This window comes from Hipposideros armiger, unplaced genomic scaffold (assembly GCF_001890085.2).
Source record: "Hipposideros armiger isolate ML-2016 unplaced genomic scaffold, ASM189008v1 scaffold_225, whole genome shotgun sequence".
Classification (NCBI taxonomy): domain Eukaryota; kingdom Metazoa; phylum Chordata; class Mammalia; order Chiroptera; family Hipposideridae; genus Hipposideros; species Hipposideros armiger.
The window spans coordinates 2,430,286-2,455,604 of NW_017731575.1; the positions used below are offsets into that span (position 1 = coordinate 2,430,286).

The window sequence follows — 25,319 nt, forward strand, 5'->3', positions numbered from 1 at the left end:
ACCTGGAGCTGGGCTGCTGTGAGTCACCAGCGACGGCGTAGGCTGCAGCGGGGCTGCAGTGGGTTGCCATAAACTACTGTGAGTGGCCGGCAGCCAGCGTGAGCAGCTGGCAGCCGGTGTGAGCCACCGGGAGCCGCTGTGTGCGGCCGACCAATGATCAGCGACCGACTGCCTCACCCAGGAAGAGCACAATGATCACAATACCAACGTGGGCCAGTGAAGCAACATCCTCCACAACTAGACTGAAGAACAAAACAGCAATTTGTCTACCTGTCTGTTCCCCTCCCCCGATTCCCCAACGCTGTTCCCCTCCCCCAATTTCCCAATAAAATCTTAAAAAAAAAAAGAGTAAGTAGGTTCTATGGGTTTGAAGGGGGTTCCTGTGAATAAAGTGAATTGAAGATATCAAATTTGGATGCTCAGAAGACTTCATTCTAATTCTCTGCTTGCTTCAAAGTTCACAGAAACCCTCCTCTAAATAAATCATGTATACAGTACTCATCAATTTGAAGCACTGCTGGGTTTTGTTTTTTTTTAACTCGTGAAATTATAAAAAAAATTTTTCTCTCTTCAGGGCCATTCTGTTATTTAAAGTCAATAGAGACCATACAGCTTGACATATGGTAGGAATCCGATCAGTATTACTTGAATGAATGAAAAAACAAATGAGGACTCTTACAAAATACGTTGACGTTGTGGTTGAGAGTCTTGTTATACGATTAGGTAACTGGTCAGTATAGTGATGTTTTTCTACAAGAACCATTATTGTGAGTCCAATAGGATTGTGTCAGTCCTAAAATAACATTCCCAAGACAACCACAAATTACCATCCTAGGAAGCAGGATCCTGGCCTAAGATACTTTGATTACAGTTTGCATGCCCTAAATGGTTGGCCAACTATCAGAAAATATAATTAATCAGAACACTCCATTCTCTAGGCATTCCAAATTATATAGATGCTACTTGAGTGTTGGGGCGGGGCGGGAGGGAGAAGGAGAGGAAGAGATAAATACATGTATTTTAAACCCAGGTTGAAATTTGTGGAAAAGTTATGAGTTGTATTAAATTCCTTTGCTGCTGTATTGAATGATATGAATTACAATATCAAATAATATAGATAAGTATTTTACTGTTGACATGCTTTTCTGGAAATATCCCAAAGAAATCTGTTTCTTTTCCCAGCCAAAGAGGTAACATAGTTCAACTCGATAGTGAAACGTGACTTAAGATGGGGGCATACATTCTTAACAAATAAAGTCATTAAGACTTTCAGTTTAAACTTCAGCTCATTTGTTCAAAGCAGTACCCCTGGGGCTCCTGTTTGAACAGCACACAGCTAGGTTAGATTCAGGAGGCAAATTTTTCATTAGCTTCTTTTGAAAGATGCCTGAAGTCAAATCCCTGGAAGGATTCTTCCACCAAAAAAAATCATTGCCGCTCTGTTAGGTAGGTGAAATGGATGATTAAGCTACAAGGAAGCCACAGACTGAAAGCAGCTGGGAGAGGGGAATGTTAAAGGTAAACTGATAAACATGCCTGGGAAATCCATCCAGGATAGAAATGGGGGAAAGAAGAATTAGAAAGAAAATTTCAGGCGGCTGTTTCATGTCAGAGTATTTTAGTCACACTTGGTGAATCCTATGAGAGGAAATAATAAACATCTTTTTGGCTTTTAAAAACAGGCAACATTTCACGCAAATTTAAATGAGTATTTTAACAGTAAAATGGTTTATTGGAGGAGTTTTTTTCCAGGATTATTTTTGGTTTATTTTCTTTTTCAGTAGAACTTAGACAAAAAGTAAATACATCTTAGGTATCCATATGGATACAACTGTGTAACCACCCAGATCAAGATTTAGAACTTTCCTAGCTGACCAGAAGGCTCCTTACCCCACCTTAGTCAGTACCCGCCACAGGTGGCCAGTGTTCTGAGCTTTGTCATCGGATGCGGTTTGCTGTCTGTAACTTTGTGTGAGTGGAATCATGCAGCATGTGCTTTTGTGTCTGGCACCTTGTCCCCGCTCTCTCTCTCTGTGAGACCCATAGATATTGTGTGTGCAGCGTCATTTTTGTTCCTCACTGTGTGGCTATTAATTTCTTTTATTTTCATAAAATCAATAAAGAAGGAGCAATAGTGTTGGAAGGGAAGAGGGAAATGCATGTGTTGTGGGGGTCATAAACCATTTGTATTCAATTCTAAAAATACCACTGCCTCCCATTTCCACATGAGTGATCAGTTCATATTTGTCATGATTTGGGTTTCCACGTATTAACAAAAATTCAAGCAAAGTTTACTATGCTGTCCAGTGTGATAGCCACTAGCCACATGTGGCTACCGAAATTAAAATTTAAATTAATTAAATTAAAAATTCAGTGCCTCAGTTTCCTCAGTTCCTCAGTTTCACTAGCCAGACTTCATAGTTACCACACTGAATGGTGCAGATATAGAAGGTTTTTTGTTGTTGTTTTTTTAAAGATTTTTATTGGGGAATTGGAAGGTTAGGAACAGCGCTGGGGAATTGGGGGAAGGGGAACAGACAAGATGCTGTCCTTTTGTTCTTCAGTCTAGTTGTGGAGGACGTTGCTTCACTGGCCCAAGTTGGCACCATCATTGCACTCTTCCCGGGCGAGGCAGATCAGTCGCCGGCTTCTGGACGGCCGCTCACAGCGGCTGCTGGCCGCTCACGCCGGCTGCTCACGGTAGCCCATGGCAACCCACTGCCACAGGGGCTGCAGCCTACGCTGTTGCCGGCGACCCATGGCAGCCCAGCTCCAGGTTGAGCTGTTGTTCAGCATCTTAGCTGTAGAGGGCAGTGTCACTGGCCCTCATATGTGGGATCTGAACCGGGCCCTCTGGCGTCCCAAGCCAGCTCTTAACCATCGTGCCACTCGGCTGGCCCTAGAAGGTTTTTTTCATTATTGCAGAAAGTTCTATTGGACAGCGCTATTTAGGAAGGTGGCTGTTAGCTCCCTCCCTCTTCTTCTTCCTCTTTTCCAGACGTGAGGATGCTATGTTGTGTTTTATTTATTTTTTGACCATTTACAGCTGACCCTTGACCAAGATGGGGGTTAGGGGCATTGAGCCCTCACTGTCAAAAATCCTAGTATAACTTTTGACTCCCCCAAAACTTAAGTTGTCCCTCAGTATCCACAGGGGCTTGGTTCCAGGATCCCCCACAGATATTAAATCTGAGGATGCTCAACTCTCCTATATAAAATAGCGTAGATTGATGCATTGAGTTGGCGTCTGCATCCGCGGACTCCCAACCACAGATCGAAAACAGTGCAGGTATTTATTGAAAAAAATCTGCATGTAAGTGGAACTGCATAGTTCAAACCCATGTTGTTCAAAGATCAACTGCAATTCTGTGGTTCTCAGACCATGATGTTACAAGCTTCTGTTCCCTGCATTAGCCCTCCACCATGGGGGAAAAGTAAGTGGGAGAATTCTCACAATATGCTGAACTTTTAATTTTCTAGAATGTACCATATCCTCTTTCACTTTGGGGCCTTGACAGTACTGCTTGGAACCCTCCTACCAGCATCCCACTGTGTGTGGACTTCTCATCCATCATATTGCAGCTTAGACTGTCTCCAGGAAACCTTCCCCATCTCTCCTCCTTGCCCTGACCTCCAGCCTGGGTTCCGTGTTTCCTCAATTAAGCTACCATAGTAACCTGGCCTTCCCTTGCCTCTTAGTAGTGGCTTGTTTTCGGGCTTCTCTCTCGCACTGAACAGCAAGCCTGATAAGGCCAAGGACCAGTCTGACATGTTTGCTGTTGTATATTCACTCCTTGGTACAGTGCCTGGCGCTTAGGAGCTGTTCATAAATAACGGGGAAGGAAGGAACACAGCGCCGCACAAGGAAGGGGCAATAACCCAGTAGCTTAGTGTTAGGGCAGGGTTCCTCTCGCCTGGGTGTGGAGTCTGTTCCAGAAGGGTTTATGAGAGACAGCTTTCTGTCTGGCCACCTTTCAGAATACACATCAGTGCCCAGAGCTGTTTCTTCCGTAGTAATTTGCACCCCCTTTCTGGTTAAAGTTCATAGTTTTCATTTAATCGGAGGCACTACTGAAAAACATTGGCAAACTGAGATGATAATGGGTGAGTGATTCTAGGGAAAGACAGATGGGAAAGTAGAATTGAAGAATGGTGATAATATGATAGAAAATTCTGCTGCATCTGTCAGCAGGCAGCTGTCCTTGACATCATGGTCCAGGTCTCACCAAGCCAAATGACCTCCCAGGGAGGCAGCCATGGACAGGCAGGGTATTCTTTCAGAATAGGTAGCAGAAATCCTAACTCAAACTCACTTTAAAAATAAATGTATTTGCCCAAGTAACAAGAAATCTAGAGCTAGGAGGCTCAGAGTTCGTTGATTCGGTGTCTCAACGTCTAAGACCTCAGGTTCTCTCCCAAGCTCAGCCAGCCATTCTGCACGTTGGCTTCATCCTCCGACTGGTAGGGACATGACTGCTGTAGGGACAGGCATCCCATCTGGGACCTCATTGCCCAGATGAAGAGAAAGTGTCAGCTCTAGTCACAGGTGAGGGAAGGAGTTTCCAGAACTGTATTCAGTAAGGCACCTGGAGTAGATGCAATAACTACTGAGGTGGCTGCTATAAGCGCCAGGACCTTCCAGCTTCAAATAGCCTCCCCAACCCCAGCCTGTAGATTTTAAAAGTGCTTTCAGCCCTCACCATCACAGAAACCACTGAATGGGAAACCCTTGACTCGGTTAGGTAAAATCAGTTAATGCCTTCGAAGTGATCTTAACTAAGGGGACACAAACAGAACAGGAAGAGCTTCCAGGATGGAAAGAGAGAGTCTAGGAGAGGGCTCACCAGAAACCGTTTCTATTGGGTTGTCGGGAAAGTCATGATGTATTTTTTCTATGTTTTTCATTGCAAAAATGCATCATGACTTTTCCAACAACCCAATAATACTTAGCAGTCCTACTAGAGTCAGCCTGAGTCCAGCCATCATGAAACTCCCTCCTTGCCCTTAAGGATTAATCGCCCCCACCCCAGCTGAAGAAACACTGGTTTAATTTTAAATTTAGCAATATCCATACATTTATGATTTACAATGTAAATGGTATATTTTCTGACAAATCTGGAATCCTTCAACCCATCAGTTATGCTTTTTCTGCCAGATAGACCTCGCAGTGTTAGAGCTGTGCCGAATGAGGTCACAGTCTAACTACACTATTAACCCTGCAAATCTGTTCATTTTCGCCTGATCACCCTCAGGCAGGATATAGAATGTGTCCAATTGAAAAACTATTACAGATCCTGCAGTACTGTGATGGGCTGAATTATTACGGAGGGTGATGTGTGTGGGGCGTGTGTCTTTAGCCAAGAAATCATTCTCTAAAAGGAAGTCAGGTAGTATGTATCTCCTAAAAGTAGAGGTTATATGATTGCCTTTTCAAAGGGAAAATGTGCTGCTGTCTGTCATCCAGATTTTAAAATGCAACTTTTAACGTTTCTGACCCTTAACTGTTTTACGTTTCCTACCAACTGTCTTTGTGTTTTAATTTTTCCCCCTACCCAGTACCTCTTTGACTTCGTTTTTCTATGTTACAAATATCCTTTTGTATTTTTCAATTGTCTATTTTCTATTGTTTAAAATATATAGGAACATATAAAGAATAATATAATGAACACCCATAAACCCACCACTCAATTTAAGAAATAAAACCTTAACACTTTTTCTGTGACTGCTTCTGGGCTCTGTTTAATTCAGCATGGAGAAAAGCACAACACAGATGGTCAACATTTTGTGGAAAGGCCCAGCCACCACCCTGTTCGCAGTAGATGCAGGGTTTCAGAAAGCATGGGCAGCATTCACTGTCTTGCCTGGACATGTGGTTAATGCTAAGTAGTCTAACAGTTGTACCCCAGGTAACTCCTAAAGCTGTTTCAGATCATAAAAATCTATAATGTTTTGCAGATTTATATTTTATCATGCTGGGTTTTATGAACAAAAATTAGATGACTTCCCCTTTATAATCGCCATCAAAGGCATTTTTCAAAGTCCCTTTATTATGCCTCATCATTGGCTTTGGCACACATTGTTTGCATGTTTGAAAACAATCCCTGACTAAAGGATAAATCTGAGCGTATACTTGTGGTGTTCAGAATTTAGTCATAAATGTTATTTTTGCTTATTCGTCAATCGTGGACTCTAAATATTTGACGCCTTCACTGAGTGCCGGAGACCTGACTTAACGTGTCTATGGTTTGGGCTCTCGAAGCAGCCAACCATGTTTGGATAGTATTTGAAATATTTATATAATATCACATGGGAAGGATGTGCTATTTCATTTTCTCAAGAGCACCGTTTCTTGCACATGTTCTTGCTGCCACCATGTGACCTCCTCTTCCTGCCGTTGGCTCACATCGTACCTTTGCCTGTGCGAATAACACTGTACCTGGATGTCTGCCTCAGCGCCACTTGGGAACTTGGTTTCTTCCAGACGTCCAGCATAACGAAGAGCTGCTTACTCGGGGCTTAGAAGCGCTACTCATTACTGGAGGGTACAGACTTACCTGCAGGATACCTAAAACTGCAGATAGTACCGAACCTTCTGTGTACTCCTGAGTTTTTTCCTATACACAAGTACCTATGATAAAGTTGAAACTACTCTTGTGCTTTGGGGCCATTATTAAATAAAAGAGGGTTACTTGAACATGGGCACGGCTATACCGCAACACTTGATCTGATAACAGACCATCTGATAAAGAGACTAAGGGTGTGGTGCATCCAGAGCCTGGATACCCTAGACAAAGGGATGACTCACGTCCCATATAGGACAGAGCCGGATGGCAGGAGAGTTCATCATGCTACTCAGAAGGCACACAATTTAAAACTTAGGCACTTTATTTCTGGAATTTTCCATTTAATATTTTCAAATTGTGGTTGACTGTGGGTAATTGGAACCTCGGAAAGTGAAACCATGAATAAGGGGGGATTACTCTTCTCAAAGCGTCCCCAGGCCCACAGTCTTACAGGGAACAAATTGGTAGAGTGTGGATAGATTTTGTTTGTTAATCTGTTGACTGAGAAACTTGTGGTATCTCTTTCCAAGGAGTGTGTGAGCTGATGGCAAGACCAGTCATGCCCACTTTTTCCTGATTTGAAAAATAGAAATTGAAAAAAGTATTTTGCAGAACATGAGGGCTGATATGTTTGTATTCTGACTGCATCACAATAAGGAAGTTTTTAAAGAGAAGGCTAAAGCATACCTGTGTTATTTAGATATGCTTTAAGTGCTGATTACCTTTTCATTTGGAATGAATGGTACTTCTCCACATGCCCTTTACCGGTTGTTAAAAGTGAGAATCCATTAGTAAAACTCATCATAGTGCTCAGGATGATTTGAAATGAATGCCAGTTCAGCTTCTTGATCCTGTGCATGAGAACTTTTCGCTTTCTTTGTTACAGAATTTGTTTTTCTAACATTCATTATAACAAAGTGAGAGCTCGCTGGTTTTCCAGATTTTATTGCCCATTGAATATCATCTCTAGTCACTTACTTATTCTTGAGGATGTATGTGTTTCCTTTCTCGCCACTGAAAAAAGAAAACATGTCTAACTTGCTTATCTCTCTGTAGGACAGTCGGCCCAATATGTCAAGACCTCTGATCACTAGATCTCCTGCATCTCCACTGAACAACCAAGGCATTCCTACTCCAGCACAACTCACAAAATCCAATGCGCCCGTCCACATTGATGTGGGCGGCCACATGTACACCAGCAGCCTGGCCACCCTGACCAAATACCCTGAATCAAGGTAACTCAAAAAACAGAAACGTCATGCTCAGGAGTGCATGTATTTGATGATCTAACTGTTTTTCTTTTGACCAGCATAGCAGCCTGGCCTCACCAGGGCTGCCAGGCTTAGGACATGAAAGCACTGTGCGGGCCACCCTGCTACCAAGGCCATTCTTGGACGTGCTGTAAATCTTCTACGAGTCAGGGCTTGACTCACAGCTTAGTTAAGTACACGTAAAAATGTCACGTGAGAGTGGAGTTCTGGGATATTTTGCTCTGCAAAGATCTTCACATTTTTTTAGTGTAGTATGTAAAGGACAACGCTTTCTACCCCGTACCTGACTTCTGTCCTCTTCTTCTAAAACATACTTTCTTATCAGTTCTTAGAATTTTACAGATCACTTGGCCCACCCACTTGTGAACTAGAGAGAAAAAAAATGTAAGAGAGACTTATCAGTGAGGCAGTGTATTTAGAACAGTATTCAAAAGTTCAGGAAGCCAAGATAGTCTGGTTAAAAAAAAATATATATATATATGAAGGGCAATGGAACTTACAAGAGTTCAAGGCAGGTAAATAAATATAGAAACTGTATGAAGAGGGTGATTGGTTTACAAATAGGCAGTATACACGATGCTTATGAGATACCCCTCCCATACTTCCCCCTGCCCCTCCCCTCCACCACATGCGCTCGCGCGCGCACACACACGCGCACACACACACTCATTTTTAAAGGAGTTCCAAGGAAACAATTTCCTTTGCACCCCAGGACAACCCTCCTGGTTCTGCCTAGATTTGGAGGCTATGCCCAGATCCTATAAGGGAATTTATCTTCACCAGCTCTGCTGGTGGATAGGGTAGGAGGCGTAAGCTCACATGGCCTATCAGGAAAAAGCGTGTTTCTGTGCTTGTTTCTACTCATATGAAATGGAAGCACACTGCTTGGGCTCAGAAGGGTACCAGTTGCATTTTCAGGACCCTCTAAGAAAGTCACAGATAGCTTACAGCCTAAGAAGATAGCACTAACATAAAAATCACTGTCATCTTGATAACTGCATGAAGACTGGATTTTTATTTTTGTTTGGTTAATCTTATCCCACTACCTGATATTTTATGAGAGAATGTGAAGGTTGAGAAGAAAAAAGATGAAATATTTCCCTCTCAATTTCCAGATTTAATTTCTACAATCAAAATGAAATGATTTTAAAAAAAAAAGATATCTATTAATTCAGTTATCCAAAGTACCTATATATTTTTAAATGAAATCATCATTTCAGTTACTTATGAAGATTATTCAGTCCCCACCCTCCCTAAGTGCATTGTAGTAGGAGCTACAAAATCATGTTACATGATAGCTAAAATTTGCAAGAATATCATTATATAAGTAGTGTTCTTTTTTTAAATGTCTATTTCCATTTCTTCTAACCTTGTGCTCATACCAGCGGCAATAATAGAAAATCACTGTGCCTCTTCAGGTGAATACTTAATTCTAGGGTGCAAGTCACAAAACACACATAAGAGTTGAAAAGCAAAACTTCATCTGTAACAACATTCCCTGGTCTGGTCTGATGGATGACCTTTTGCTTCCGTCTGATGTTAAAACTTTGGTACAGGAGGGAAGTTAATAATGACACCGTTTGCACATGACATAAGCAGCAGGTTTTCTTCCAGGCTCATTGTAGCTAGGTAGGTCTCTTCCCACTGACTGAGGCCCCATGGGGTTTTCGGCCTTTGGGAAGCTCACTGGTATCACTGGCCCATTGGCAGTGGTAGAAGATAGAGTGTTAGAGGCTCTGTTTATTCAGTTCCTAGTTCCTCTCTCTCAAATAATTTGCCACTTTAATCATTCTGGTGCTTCATCTATTAAAGACCTAGAATAGTGTCTCACTGGGAGAGTCTTCCTCTGACCACCTCTCTGTGGGTATTTCTAAGAGTCTACTTTGTGTCCCTTACTAGTCCCACCTTGGGACATGCATCACATTCCATGCATCTCAGTACTCTTGATATCTGCACTGTCTCATGGCAGCCACTAGCCAGGTGAGCTAATGAGCGCTTGAAATGTGGCTGGTCCAAATTGAAATGTCCTCTAAATGTAAAATATACACTGGATTTTAAAGACTTAGTACAAAAAAAAAAAAAGTAAATTCTCAATAATTTTTTATATTGATTTCATGTTGGATTGATAATATATTGAATTTAATAAAATATGTCATTAAAAGTAATTTCACCTGTTTATTTTCACTTTTTTAATGTGACTACTAGAAAACACAAAATTACACGTGTTTCTTCCTTTTATTTCTGTTGGACAGTCCTTAAGTATACACAGATTTTTTTAAAAAGAAAACATCTAGTTAAGCCTACTCCTCCCCCAACCTGATACTTATATGCATCATAAATTGAATTTCCCTTTCACCAACTTAATTCGAAAAGATGTAATTGTTTATCTTCCTTTCTTGATCTTTTCCTATGCTTTCTTGTCACCAGTAGGCCACAGTATCATGGGAGCTACATCAAACATAATTTGTGGTTCATTAGTACCGGGTTTGAATGTTGGTGCAGCCATTTATCTAATAGTTGTTTGGCCAGGGATAGGTCCAATTTCTGAGCGCCTGTCTTCTCTCTTGTAAAGTCGACACAAATATATCTTCTTGCAAGGTTATTGGGAGGATTAAATGTGATTACGAAAAGCACGCCATGGCCTCGCGCCCAACGCATATAGTATTACCTTTATACTTAATCTTCTGCCAAATCCAGCAATTGCTTCTTTTCAAACTGCCTTCCAAATTCCAGATATATTTCATTCCTTTGTTTCCCAGACGATGGAAGCAGCCTCACTTCTGGATTCTTGCCTGATTTACTACAGGGTAAGGGACTCCTCCCCCTGCACCTCTGGCCCTTTATCTTAAAAGCCCCCACCTGCCGCAGCCCTGCTGAGCATGTCCAGATCATCTTTATCATTAGGAGATCTTTTGAAATGTGTTCCAAGACTCTTTGAAACAAGCCTTACGAAGTAACTTCTGTTTCTGTTGCTTACACTTAGAGCAGCTGACACAGGTTTAGATGTATAATTGATCACTGCGTGTTGCTATGCTCCCTCTTGGGTTTTTGTTTTTGTTTTTGTTTTTGGTAAGTAATTAAATGTTAATTTCCAAGCAACAGTCAGTTTAATGGGACCCATATTGCAAATGTTAGTAGTCAAACATACCAGGAAGAAATAGTTCTTCATGCTTTTCCAAGAGATGTCAGGTGTTCTTTCTAACTTCTAGGCAAACTTGTTGCATATCATCAGCTCTTTTGGTATAAATCCTAGGACGTCAAAATGCCCATGACCATAGAATTACAAAGAACTTCAGTTAGAATCCTCTAGATTCTAGGGTTCATTGAGCCCTTTTCACCCTATGGGACCCCGCCTCCCTCCTCCCCCGTTAAAGTACCCTGGTTCCTCTCTCACCTCCCTTTTCGTTGGTGTAGCCCAGAGGTGAGGAAGGCTTTTTCTCGGTTTGGTTTTCTAGGATTTCAAGGGTAGACTTCTAGTGTAATTTGTTTATAACAAGTAATCTTAAAAGGTGTAATGCCTTTCTACAGTTTCAAAGGTCCTGCAGAGGGGCCTTGACTCCATTTTGAAATACTGTAGGTGATTTTTTATTCTGTCTCTATGCATTGCCCTCTTGGCTAAAGACCACCTTTAGAACATTGTCCCCAGAAAGTGGTATAGTGTACCTCATGGCTGACCATTAGAAGCACCTGGGAAGCATTAAAAGGCCATCCAAGGCCCTGCCCCAGACAAATAAAACAGGAATCTATGTGATTTTCCTCAGAGATCCTGATTTTCACCATCTGGTTTTGAACAACACGAAAGCATATGGTCCTGCCAAGCGAATAGAAGCCTCTTCCTCAATGAATATTTCTTCTATATCATAATGGCCATTCCGTCGAAAGAAAATACCTTTGATCTTCATTTCTTTAATTACCAAGGTTACCTGGTTCCACTGTATATGCACCCATGTGCTTTTTTTTTGTTTTTTGGTTTTTTTGGCTTGTAAGCCCTGAGTAGGGATTCAATAAGCAAGTTAATTTTACATCTCACAAGGTTAACCACACATCAGGTGTTTTTTTAGCTAAAGGGACTGAAGTTTTGAAGTTATCTGAGGTTTTGCCTGCATCAGTGATACGCTCTGTGTGAGATGCAAAACAGCTTTGGGAGGTGTTGATGAGACAGGCTGATCCACGCCACCTCAGTGATAAACACTGTTCCCTTTTAGAGGAGACTATGAGTCTCCAATTCTGGTTGCTGTTTTGAATTGTAATCACCAAGAAAAAAAAAAACAAAAACGTTCAGATCTGCAATCATTTTACATTAAATAAGTAAAAAAAAGTCAAGAAAAATATATCACCATCATGAAAAGATTTTAAATGGATACACAAAGAAGATAGAACATATTTTATTTAACAGTTAGTTAGCTTGATTTATAAATTGTAAATACCTAGACATATGAGAAGGAGGCGGGTCTCACTTGTACACTTGCCTTGAGCCCTGCAAATTTTAGGGACAGACCTGATTATGTCTGATTCAAAAATCCAAGGCATCCTTCTTCATATCACTGATAACAAACAACCTAGGTATCTAAATAATTTGTCGTAAGTAATTAAGATTGGTACCCAAATACATGGTCTTCTTAAAATCTGTTGATATTCTGAAATGTCTTCTGAGCCACATGTGTGTGATATTAAAGAAACGCTCTCTGATTAAAAGAAGACAGCCTGAGTGCAAAGTTAGGCCTGTTTCATCCTTTATTGTCACCTCAAACGAAAACAATATTAATAGCAGCTGTATTGATGGTTATTCAGATATGGACTTTTTAAAGCCAGAAAGTGAGCTGACACCAAACCTATTTGCTAATTAACCAAACCTTTGTTAATATAAGCTAATTAACCAAACCTGTGGGGTGGTAATGAGGCAGGGGTCTTGGCTAAAAGAGCTGACTGCCAGCCAGCAACCTAGAGGTGAAAGACAAGATCTCATGTTACAACCCCCTGAGCCATTCGATCTGACAGCTTGACAGAGCTTTTGTGTATTTTAAACCCAGTACATGAGTTAACTCCCACATAAGTAGATTATGCTAAATTGGTCTCTCCTAAATAGTAGCAGAGTTACTAAGCACACTGGCATATGTAGGTAATTGCAAAACTCAAGAGACTCGGCTTTCAGCCTTGCAGTCGACACCCATGGCCACCCAAGGGGTGTGTGTATTTGGAGCTTGAGGATGGAGATGCTTTGCCAGCAGAGACCTGACTCCTGGCTTGCTTCACCCTCGGATGTGTCAGCCATTAAGGAATGGTTTATGTGCAGCTGCATTGAAAGGAAAGTCAAGTGAAAGCAATATTAAGGGATTGGTACACACACTCTCATGACGACTGAATTCTAACATTTGGATTTCCATGTGATTGTTATATGCCGGCCTAGGGAGTTTTCTGTAATCCTGTGTTAGGGTTGAGGATTCCGTGTGGGACTTTATGACTTCACAGTTCCAATGTAATGCTACTGTCCCTAGACATGGGTCCAGCAGTGTCGTCACACAGGCTCACATTTCAGGATCTCAACAAAAATGCCAAAAAATAAATGCATCCTATTTGCCAAACAGTTCTCTGAGCTTTCTTTCAGAATGATTACATGGCACTGAATAGAAGACTTTTCATTAAAACCTGTTGCTTAGATCAGCATGATATATAATTCAATGTCTATATCAAGTGAAAAAGTCATGGAATAGGTTATTGGGATTTTTAGAAAAGTAGAAGTCAACCTGAGAACTATCAGTTCAGCACAAGTGGATAGAGAAGGCATATTCCTACTGCTGTGAAAACGCTTATGGAAATATGTAAATGAGCACAGTCTAACTAGTGGTAAACAGTTTTGATTGGTAAGATCTGTTGCTCTTTTAAAAAAAGAAAATTTGTATATGGAGAGATTTAAAGGAGGAAAATCACCTAGCAAATGAAAAATGGAAAGTTTCTCGGGTAATAGGGGAAATTTTCCTCTTCTCGTCTTTTCACTTTCCAATATTGCTTTTCTAAAATTGTTCCTCAGTTGTATAGGCGAAGTAAATGAAACCAGCTTCAAAAGACTTGTTTTGTTTTGTTTTTAAATGATGAAACTGGATTTTCTGTTTAGTTCTGAAAAGCCAGTCCTTCGATAACTTACACTGAGCTACAAGAGAATTCAGCAAACATCCGTTGCCACTTGGGGGGAAAATAAGCCTGGCTTTTCAGCTAACCTAATTCATAAAGTCTTGTCTTACTTAGAGCATAAGTCAAAGAAAAAAGTGGCCATACTTCAGTGCCTTTAGCTTTTCCCTGCCATGTTCTTTCATTCATTCAACAGATTGATTCTGTGCTCCCCATCGGCCAGGCCATATATGTGGGGGAGGGGGAGGACAGATCATCAACAAGTAAACAATCAATAAACAATATTTGAGTTAGTACCAACTGAAGTAAGAAGTAAGAAAAAAATAACAGAATAAATAGGTCCACTTTGGCATGTAGCTTGCCCCTTATTGTCAGCCTAAAGATAATTTCATTCCTACGTTTTGTTTTATTCTTTTTTAGGAACATCTTTACTTGTTCATCTGCATCTTCCAAACAAAATCTAGTTTACATTTTAGTTTAGATTTAGAAGTAGATTTTTGTCATGTCACTGTCACAAATCACCCCTAATCTATGATCAATTGCCTGTTCTGAGTTTTGTTATTCACCTCCTGTTACCTGATGTTTAGTGAATATATGTGAGTATATTCATATATATGCACCCTGCTTTTTAGTGGAAGGGAAATTCATAGTGAAATTTCCATGGATGTGGAACAGCTCAAGGCCAGATCATCTTCAGATCACCTCACTAGTATGTTAACTGCAGGACTGTTTCTGATATATTTTCTTTAATTTTGCATTTATTGGTCACTACAGTTATATTTGGTTTTGACCAAAATACAGTTAAAATATGTTGAAAGAAATGTGGGCAGAAGCCCCTTGGAGGCCAGTGATAACCAGGCTGGTTGATCCCTTAGCCCACTCCTAGGTTAGGGCAGAAAGAAGGTGAAGGTCACCCTGCCACCGCAGACCTCTGGGCAGGTGCCATCTCAGTGACCACGGGAACAACACTCGGTATCTTGCATGAAAACAATGATCAGAGCGGGACTGTGGGTCATATTCTTGATTTTTATTAACTTCTCACTTACTGAGAACTCGATCTCAGAAAGAAACCCTCCCCCTGGAGAGCTCTTTCTCACTTTGTTTTCATCCTTGTATCCTTGGTACCTAGTATTGTGCCTGCCACAGAGTGAACATTCAAAAGTTTGCTTAATATGCGAATCAATTCGGGGGTAAAATCTTGTAGACAGAGGACAGATCCTCAGAACAATGAAGGGTAAATAACTGAGTAGAGCTATTCAAAATACAAAGTTAAGTGTAAAGGCTGGGCCGAGTTCATACCTGTGATCTCATTTAATGTGCTGCAATAACCTCGTAGGTAGGGGCTGTGATTTACCCCCATTTACAAAAGAGAACACTGAGAGGTTAAGCAACCGCGTTCAGTCTTATTCTGCAAATAGTGGAGAGCCCAGATTCCAACTCCTACTCTGACTTCAGGCCCTTTGTTTTTCTCTCTTTCATAGCCATGCTTCTCAACCCCAGTGGCATGTTAGAATCCACTGGGACTCTTTAGGAAAAAAAGCGTGGCTCTGCCCACAAAGATTCCATCTTTATTGGTCTAAGGCGGGGCCTGGCCATGGGATGTTTTATTGCTTCCCACATTCAGCCACATAGTCCACCTCACCACCTTCCGGAACTATGTTCTAAAGGTGGTCTTTAGCCAAGAGGGCAGGTCATCTATGATATTTCAAGTCACTGCATTCTCAAAACGGCCTTCATCTAATATCCCTTCAGCCCCAGAGGTAGCTGGCGCGTCCAGGCTGGTCACCTCCAGCCACGAGCAGCCTTCTCTTGTTGCCCAAGTGTCATACAAATACAGTGCTCTCATTTTCTACGTGTGTCATGATTTTAAAAAGTCTGAAAAGCACCTCCTTAGACGGCCAGTGGGATAAAGTCCTGATCTTATTTGCCTGTGGGTTTCAGGAACTTCTTTGCAGGCTCCAATGTCCAGGGTACAAAGTCTGCCAGCAAGAGACAAAGTTAGCCTTGGACCAGTGACCTTGCCACTTGCTGATGGCTGTTTGGTTGTACCTTTCAAGACAAAATCATTAGCAAAACAGCCAATGACCAGCTTTGGCCCTAGCAGGCTGAGCCCACCAAGAGGAATGGTACACTGGTTAACACTAGGATCGGGAGGGCTGCTCACCACATCAGGGGTGTCTGAACCCATTGATGCGTTAGTCACCCCTAACCTGCTGGGCTCTCCCTTTCTGCTGGTAATAGGACAGTAGACCCAAGAGTGCCCACCAATGCAGCAACCTATCCCAGGGTTCACACTTGTGCACAAAACACAAATGCATGCACCAATCAGAAAAAAATTACAAAGATTTTGAAAAATTCATTTCTAAAACTTGCTCTCTAAACCCATACCCCAGGTTTTAAACAATAGTAGACCCACCAGTAGCCTTTCGTGCCTTGTACTCTCTGTGCCTGCCACATAGCAAATGCTTGATAAATATTTGTTGACTGTTGAATGAGTTTGCTTAGTTTAATTGAATGAGTTTTGCTATGACCTGGAACAACTCAGCCACCACAGGGCTGCTGCAGCATGAAGCTCAAACATTTTGAATCATCAGGTACTAGGATGACCTTAGGACTTCATGACCGACCTAGTCCAATCTGGGCAACAAAGATTTACATCCTTTTTTCTTCAAAGCAGAGCCCAGAAACGGATTTTCCAGTCTATTTACCTTGAAGGGAAAAAGTAAGGAGAAGGGAATAAATTAACCCAGTCACAACCCAGACACCAAGGGAACAGGTGAACAGAAGGGTGACACTTGCCTTCAGAACATTTTCCTCCAATTGATACCACCTTCGTAATCCCTCCATATCAGGGTCATCCATCTGGAAATGCTTTAACAATGCAGATTCCTGGGCTCCATCCACCATTTACATAACCTGCATCTCAGAGTTTGGGCACCAGTCCTTCAGAGAAAGGTGGTGAAACATACTAAATTTGTCTACATGCAGCACAGTGTGGACAATGGTGGTGTGGCGGGGACAGGTTCTTAAAGTGAAGCTTTTCTTAATGACTGTGGCTTGATTCTTATGCCTTGGGAAGATACTACTGCTGTACTTATTTTGATCTATCATGATAAATAGTGTCACTGAGCAAGGTCATTTTGCTTTTTTCAAAAATCATATTTTCATGTTTCCCCTCATTGTATAAGGAAGTACTTTTATAATAATAACCTGTATGCTCTATTTACTTGTTTGAAAAGCTAATTAGTAAGGTATTTTATAGATGATTCAAGTGACCTTTTACAAGGTAAAGTGTGTGAAAAATATGATGCACTTTCCTGTGTTCTTGAGAACAGCATCATCTAAGGGCTTAAAATCGGCATTGTTTCATACAACCCAGCTCGCAAACCTCATTACTTTGGCCCCTGAAACCCTGGAGCTTCTGTCAGTCACATAACTCTGATTCAGGCTTAGCGTTTTGTTCAAGAACTTCTTTATGACGAATGAGGACCAACATTAAAACATTTTAGATGAACTTCCAAAAGACAAACTGCACTTTGGCCATGCAGAGAGCTTCGTGAGCAGGAATATTACACCCCACAACGTTACTGTTGTGCTTGCTGTGTAGCTCTGATATCATCTTCCCAGGTCACCATGATCTCCTGCATATAGACATGAAATCTCCTTATATCGGAAAGGAAGCACCCTTACATCAGGGCCACAGTGACGTGTCTATGCTGTGTGTATTCTTGCTGGAATAAAACAATGTGCAAGTTATTCTCAAGTTGAGGGAATCTTCTCATTAAGCCAATGCAGAAAATAAACTTTCCGCCTTTACCTTCCAAACAGAAGCATTTATTCACAACCCAAACCCATGATGTTGTAACTTGCCTTTAAACTTGGAGGATTTAAAACAAAATTCAGAAAGTCACACTGAAGGATACCTTAGGGGTCCACGCGACACACAGATGCCCTCTGATGAAACCTAAGGTGTGTTCATAGAAACGTCTGGTTCACTATGTCTGCCAGACAGCTCAGTCTGTTATTATAGAAATAACCCATTAAAATGCCATTTCTTTTCATCACAAATGCAGGATTTATGGCCTCAAATAGATGAATTATCAATATCCAGCTTCTGAAAGGTTACTTTCCAGATGCCTGCAGATACAAAGGAGCAATAATTCGTCCCCAAAGCAGCATGCTGTCGTGGGTGTGCAGTGCTTTACATGCTAGGCGTCTGAATGTGCCCAAAATGGTCCTGGTGGGAAAGCGAGGGAGTATGATTGGTGGTAGAGGATGAGACGTCAGTTGTACTCTTACAAGGTGTGCGCATGTCACGTATTCAAATTCCAAAGGCAGACACCCAGAAGCTCCAATCTGGTGGCAATCCCATTTGCAAAAGAAAATGTTTTTTAAAAACCCGTGGTTCAGGTCCACAATTATATTGACTGTTTGCTGGACCATCTGAATCGAATCGAGATGCAGCATCAGTGGAAATAACACTGTCACTGGATAATGGCTTCCCATTGCTACATAAATGTCATGTGTCAGTTAGCTTCATCATGCTATTGCTGTTTATCTTTTTTGGTGATAATGATTATTTTTACTCTTGTGCAGCTTTGCTTATTGTGTTCCCCATATTCCGAAGATAAATCACAACCACGTATAACAGCTAACCACCGCTTTGAAACAGTGGCAAACCTTGCCAGGCTGAGAGGGCTTTGTAACTGGAAAGGTGAATCTGAGCTCGCCCAAACTTGTTTCTGTGATTGGAGCTGAATGCTTTCCAGAACTCCCACCCAGCCTCATTAGGCTTGGCGAGGCCCCTGCCATCCCTCTGAAAATTGATTTTTTTAAGCAACAGCTTAGAAAGCCCTGAGGGCTTTACAGCTTACCTAAAAAAATGAAAACTCTTCTAGTCTCAAAGCAGTGCAAACAGTCAATATCAAAGAAGAAAAAAGAAGGATCTTTTAAGTGTATCCCACTGATCCATAATCTTAGGGGCCCTAAGGAAGGTATTTCATCAAAACATCACCATTTGGATGATACATTGCAGAAGGAACAAGATGGCATGAAGGGCGGAATTCAGAGAAAAACGTTGGACACATTAAAATAGACTGGAATAAGGTTGTAACAACCAAGCAGACCTAGGGAACTATGTTAAATATGAACAAAGCTCTGTCGTTCACCATGGCAAGATGTCTGTGAAGATTAGAAAAGCAAACAGTGACAATACGGTTTGTATTTTTCCAAGTACATGTCCTGTCAGGCTCTTGACCCATTTGTTATCTTTTATGTAGATTTTAAAACTTAGCAAAAGTATTTATTTGGAAAACAATATTTGGCTTAGTGGTTCTCACCAAGGACTTTAAATGAAAAGTTCTAAGAACAATAAGTATGGGAAATAATGATATCAAATGACTACTAAATCTTACCAACTTATATATATGATCATCTGAAAAGGAATAGAAAAAAGGAAGAATTCTTATTATTAGCTCAGAAACTTTTGTTTCTTTAAATGTTTTGCAGAATGAGGGCTTGGTTTGGTTTTTTTTGGTGAAAGGGATAGGGAGAAATATCAGTAGATACACCTACCACCCAGTGTATCTAGAGACCAGCTTGGTGCCTCTGGGTAAATTTTTGCACTATGAAAAACCGAGCCTGAGCCCCAGAAGGGTGTAGACAGTTACACAAGACACACACCTATGACAGTGTATTGTAGGCCGTGATGCTGCCAACGGCAAAATGCTGTCAGCAGTCTCCTTCCTAATTTCCCAACCACACACACCGAGAATGTTGTCTTTGAATATTTTGCACATGTCATTTTGATTTGGTGACTAATTAAATAATCTTTCGACACAAATTAGAAACCTTTCGCTTCTCAGAGTATAAAGCCAACCAGGCACATCATCCATCATGATTTGAAGAAGCAATTAGACATTTTTTTAAACAAAAGGGTGGTATGGACATTTTATATGTTCTTTGAGATGTTTATATACTTTTGAAGCTGTATAAATATGACTCTTCTTCAATGTTTAGCTTTCTTTCCTTCTTCCAAGAAGGTATAACTCACAGTCCTGAGGCTATATCTCCTCCCTTTGGCTTTGTCTTCGGAAAGCCTAGTTTCTGAAAGCATTCTTAAGCTTGCTAGTCATTCTGAAGTCATGCAGTGACAGAATAATTCATTCACTTTTCGATCATCCAACCACCTTTCCATACTCGTGAGTATTTGAATGATACTCTCTTGCTGTTGTAACACCTTGAATGGTATCAGTAATGTTTGGGGGTGGGGGATAAAGGGAAGGGTTACAAAGCAGTCAGGGTGGATTCCCTTATTTTCTTCCATACATCTCCTGTTAGGTTTTGGAAAAGCATTTACCTAGACTCTAGGTAAATTATGTTTTCTTGTTCTTTCTTTTTTATTAAGCACTGTGTTAAGCCTCTGATTTTTTTCACTTAAAAGTACTAAGCACTAGATTTAAATACTTCGTTGTAAGCTGCTGTTTTGCTGGCCCCATTACAGGTAGGAAAAAACTGATAAATTGAAGATTGAGACACCTGGTTTTGCCATAGTCCCCTCATAGTGTCATATAATTATATGATGCTTTTATTTGAAGTGACTACTATGACATTGTAAGTGAATTCCAACTGTCTGAAATAGTAAACACCAAAGGAAATGGGGCTAGGTCCTGTTGTCACTGATAATGGCACAGTACGGCAGAGAGACTGGGGCCACTGGGAGAGCAGTGACCATAAGGGATGGGCCGAGAGTCCATTCCATGTATTAGAGAGCTTGATGGTGCAGATGGAAGAATCGGGAAAGTTTCATCAGATAGGGATGCACTAGTTCAACTGGTAGGGGTGCTCATACTCAGAAGCCTGAGAATAAGAGCAATTACTCAAAAACATTAAATTCAATGGGAACACGTGCAAACAAGTACATGTGTATAACAAGAAAAGTGGAGTACAACTGTAAGATGAAGAAAGATTAGCAGGAGGTCCACGGCAGGAAAGGAGCTGTGTGCTCTGGGACAGATGAACACCGAGACAGATGGACGGTGTGGAGGGTGGACTGGCCCTCACTCCTTGGGGAAGAGAGACGGCATAACTCAGCAACCCTTGGCGAGTTACCTGATGGCTGTGTGCTTGCTTCTCCATCAGTAAATTCAAAATGTTACCTGTAAATACTTTATATGGTTGTCGTGAGGATTAAATCAGATCATCCATAAAGTGAACAGAATGCCTAACACAAACTCAAAAAATATTAGCTATTATAACATTTTATAATAAAACTAGAACATGATTATTTAACATTATTATAACAAAAAATATATAATATATAATATAACATTATTACAACTTTTTTCCAAATAGTCATTATTAATGAAAAGCGTATTCTAGAGTTTGAAATCAAGAGAAAAAAATGGAGTGTGTCAAAAATTCCTCCAAATGTAGAGCAGACTATTGGGAGGAGGGTAGGGGTAGGCTGTGGGGGCAGGCTCATATGTAAATGTACATGCTTGCCTGCCCAAACAGAAAGCAAGACAAAACCTAAACAGAAACCATTGGAGCCAAAAATATCAAAGTGGGTTCCCGAGGGAGGTGATGATGATCTGATCCTGGACTGATTTTAGAAAAACAGCCCTTTGCCCTAGAAAGCATTTTTAAGCAGACACTTGGTCAAACCAACAAGCAGGACTAGGTTATCTTAAAAGTTGTCTTTCAATTCCCGGTGCATGACTGGAATTTATATGCAGTCAGGACTGTGCTTTGGCATAGCACATGCTCTCTAAAAGGTGGAAATCTGTCAGCATTCACTGAGCCCGAGCTGGCAGGCACAGCGCTTGACTGAGGAGCAGAGCAGGCAATGAGGGAGTGACTGAGCTGGGCTCAGCCGTCCCACAGCCAGACTGTGAACTCTGGCCTCAGTGGCGATTAGCTGGCTGCAGTGTCCTCACCTGTAAAATGGGGTGACAGTATTTACCTGAGTTGTTGTGAAGTCTCAGAACCGTGCCTTGCATGTAGTGAACACTAGTACATGTAGCTTTTTATTACACAGTCATTTATTCCTCATAAGAATTCTTTGTGCTAGTAATACCCATTTCTCAGATGAAGAAATAAAAACTTAAACTGATTTAGTCTTTTTTAAATTTTTTAATTTAGTCTTAAAGATGGTAAAGCCACGATTCAAACCCAGGTCTATGAGTTTTAGAGCTGAATGTGCCAGGGGCTCCTAAGACATCACTGAAAACACTGTGCCCAAACTCTTGTGAATGGTGGTGCCCTTATAGGCTCTGCTCAGGTCAGTGCTTTGAGAGAGATGCTCTTCCCTTGCTGATGCATTTTCTTTCTTGTCTGAAATCCTTTCTCCAAGCCCATGTGCCCTTCTCCTTAGGCATTGTTGAAGCCCTGCACAGGCATTGCCTCCTGCGGGAAGCCTTCCCTGCCTGCCTCAGGGCTGGCCAGGTCCCTCTCTTCTTGTCCGTCTATGGCTCCCAGTGGGACTGTGTCATGCTCATTTTAAGAGACCTGGCAGAGCACCAGGAACATGGTAGGCATTCAATAAATGTAGAAATAAAAAGCCTACTTATGTCAATTCTCATGGGTTTTCTAAAATCAGGTTAATTACAATAATACATTGTTTATAGTAAACAGTCGATATAACTCTCCTAATTTAAAAAATGTTTCTAGCCAAAGAGTCGTGGGTAAGATTCATGGAGTTCCTGGAGGATTATCAGCCCCAAGTGGCCTTGGGCTCCCCCAAGCCATCAGCGTCACCATCAGGATCCGTTCTTCAAAATGCCGCGTTCCTGAGTTGGTTTTGCTCCTCAGACTTTTTCTTACATTTTAAACTTGCCTTTCCTTGTTTCCTTACTTTCTTCAGTTCTGTGTATCATTTAAGAAAATGATGCTGCCTCAGGGAACAAGTACTGGAAACATTACTTCCCCATAAGTAGATATAATTTATTTTGTTTGTTTTTACTAAGAAGGTATGTTCTCTCTTCTCTTAAATTACTTCTATCCATCTCTGTAATAAGCTCTGAATTAATTTTTATCTGTGTTCATGAAACATAGATGAAATTTCCCAAGTGCGGAAACTATAAAGAATTATAATGACTTTTTAACAGTTATAATACTTTAAGCAAATTAAATGCTGTTTTTGATCATTCAGACTTCTAAAACAGTAAGTTGATTGGTGATTTCTTTTTATTTTTTTTTACATTATAATAACATTCAGCATAGCATTCTCTTCTTTAAAAAAGAAAACCTTTTGACTATGGGCATTTTAAAATGTATGCAAAAATAGAGAGAATAGAGCATTGAATCCCCACATTTCAAAAGTTTCAGATACCAACCTAATTTTTCTCTTTCTATCTACCTGCTTAGTTTCCTTCCTCTCCCATCTTAGCAGAGAAGAGGAAAAGGTCCCCATTGTTTGCAATGTTATCCTGTCCCCTGTATTCCTATCTCTTCTTTCCCTGCTGTTGTATCTAAGTCCATGTTCCACCTGCAGTGTCAGCTCTCCACACACCTCTCATTCATGCACTGATACACACCTACCCTACACACTCACAACTGTGCATGCACAAACATACACTCCCACCCCACACTCACAACTGTGCATGCACAAACATTCACACCCTCATCCAGTCTCTACCCCATTCGCTGTCTTTCTTAGGTTTCAAATATTGGGACAAAAACTTGATTGGAAATCTACTAACTTGGATTAGTTAGACAGGAAAAAATATGAATTTACAGCTGCTTCAACAGGTGAAAAAATTATTCAACAGAAAAATACTGTTTAAATTGGATGTTTTTGTTTGTTTGTTTAAGAGATGCCCTACTCGATATTGGACTCATAACAGATTATTTTTCTGTTTTGCTGCTGCTTTGTTCTGTATACTGTTCCAGTTTTCAACCATGAGTAGGTATTACTTTTATAATTTAAAAATATCCCCAAAAAGTAATGTTATAGAGGTAATTTAGAAGTTGCCTCTGAATTGCTTAGCAAAATAAATCTGGACCAGAAACTAAATTAAATCTTTTCCTCAAGTCCAAACCATGCTTTCCATGGCTTGAAAGTCCAGAGGTGGAGAAAAAAGGCATTTCTTGGCCAAGGAGTGCCAAATGGGTGAAAAGGCCCAGCAACCTTTGTCCTGCCTTTTTCTCACCATTTTTATCCCTTAGTCTGTCTTTGGCATTTCATTCTCCACCCCACCCCTGGGCGGGGTCTTCTCCACCCTGCCTGGGGCACTGCAGCTGAGCCCTTGTCTTACCACCTCCCTCGTCTAATTTCCAGCTTTGGAGAATGGAAAGGATTAACTCTTGCCTCTGGTAGAGTAGGGCCTAGGGTCGTGTTACACGCCACAGTGCTGAATGGACAAGGATATTGTGTTCACCAGGCAGCATAAGGAGGATTGCGTGAGTGGTGCCTCAGAGGGTTGGAAACCTTTTTAAGTTAAATTTCCTTAGCTGTAAAGTAACAAATCCCACAGGGATTTGTCAGGATTAAATGTAGGGACACAGTGTGTAATGGAACACAAGAGCTGCAAGGTAAATGGAGTTGGAATCTCGTGTATTCCTCTCAGAAAAGTTTTCATTACACTGAGAATCCTCACTTTCCTATCCCTTATTATACCCCTTTACGGTTATACCAACAGTTTGAAAGTAACCTCTAAAGTCTTGGGGTGTGCAGTTCAGTTTAGGGTATCTTCTCAGTATACCCAGACCTCAACTACACCAAGCCCCTGAGCCTCAACTTGAATCCCAGCTATTAAGTAGTTTCCATACTAGGTTGATAACAACCAAACTTGCTTGGGATAACACACAACATTATTAGCAAACTGTCTTGAACCATAAAAATTGTGTATTTCCCAAGGGAAGGTGTTCACTTGTTGTCTTTTTGTTGTTGTTTTTGTGTGTGATTTTTTAAATTATAAATGAAAAGGCAATATATTCAGTGGTCAAGAACACAGGCTTTAGTATCACACCTAGAGTGGAACCTAAGCCAAGTGACAACCATTCTGAGCTTCAATTTCCTCATCTGTCAAATGGGAATAATATGGCTACCTCCTAGGATCATTATAAGAATGACATGAGATAAAACCCATAAAATAGCCAGCTCACTCTTTGGCAGATAATACTATTCAATAAATAGTAACTAGCATTAGAGCACTTGCCCTCCATGGGCTTGAATGTGACTATCCCCTGTCCATCACCCCAAGGGCAGCATGGTAGGTTTAGAGCCAGCTGTGCCTAGCCAGCTGTGCATCCCTTTTTTTTTTTTTTTTAAAGATTTTATTGGGGAATTGGGGGAGGGGAACAGTATTGGGGAATCGGGGAAGGGGAACAGACAAGTTGCTGTCCTTTTGTTCTTCAG

At 41.0% G+C, this 25,319-nt stretch overlaps 1 protein-coding gene across 4 annotated transcripts in view; it reads left to right on the forward strand.

Moving 5' to 3' along the window:
• The window catches only part of KCTD1 (potassium channel tetramerization domain containing 1), a 197,125-nt gene that overhangs the window by 139,389 nt on the left and 32,417 nt on the right, over positions 1 to 25,319 (forward strand). For all 4 annotated transcript variants that reach the window (XM_019654568.1, XM_019654569.1, XM_019654567.1 and 1 more), the window contains exon 2: positions 7,620 to 7,798. In XM_019654568.1, the coding sequence (XP_019510113.1) occupies positions 7,620 to 7,798 (179 nt within the window). The remainder of the gene's footprint in view (positions 1 to 7,619; positions 7,799 to 25,319) is intronic.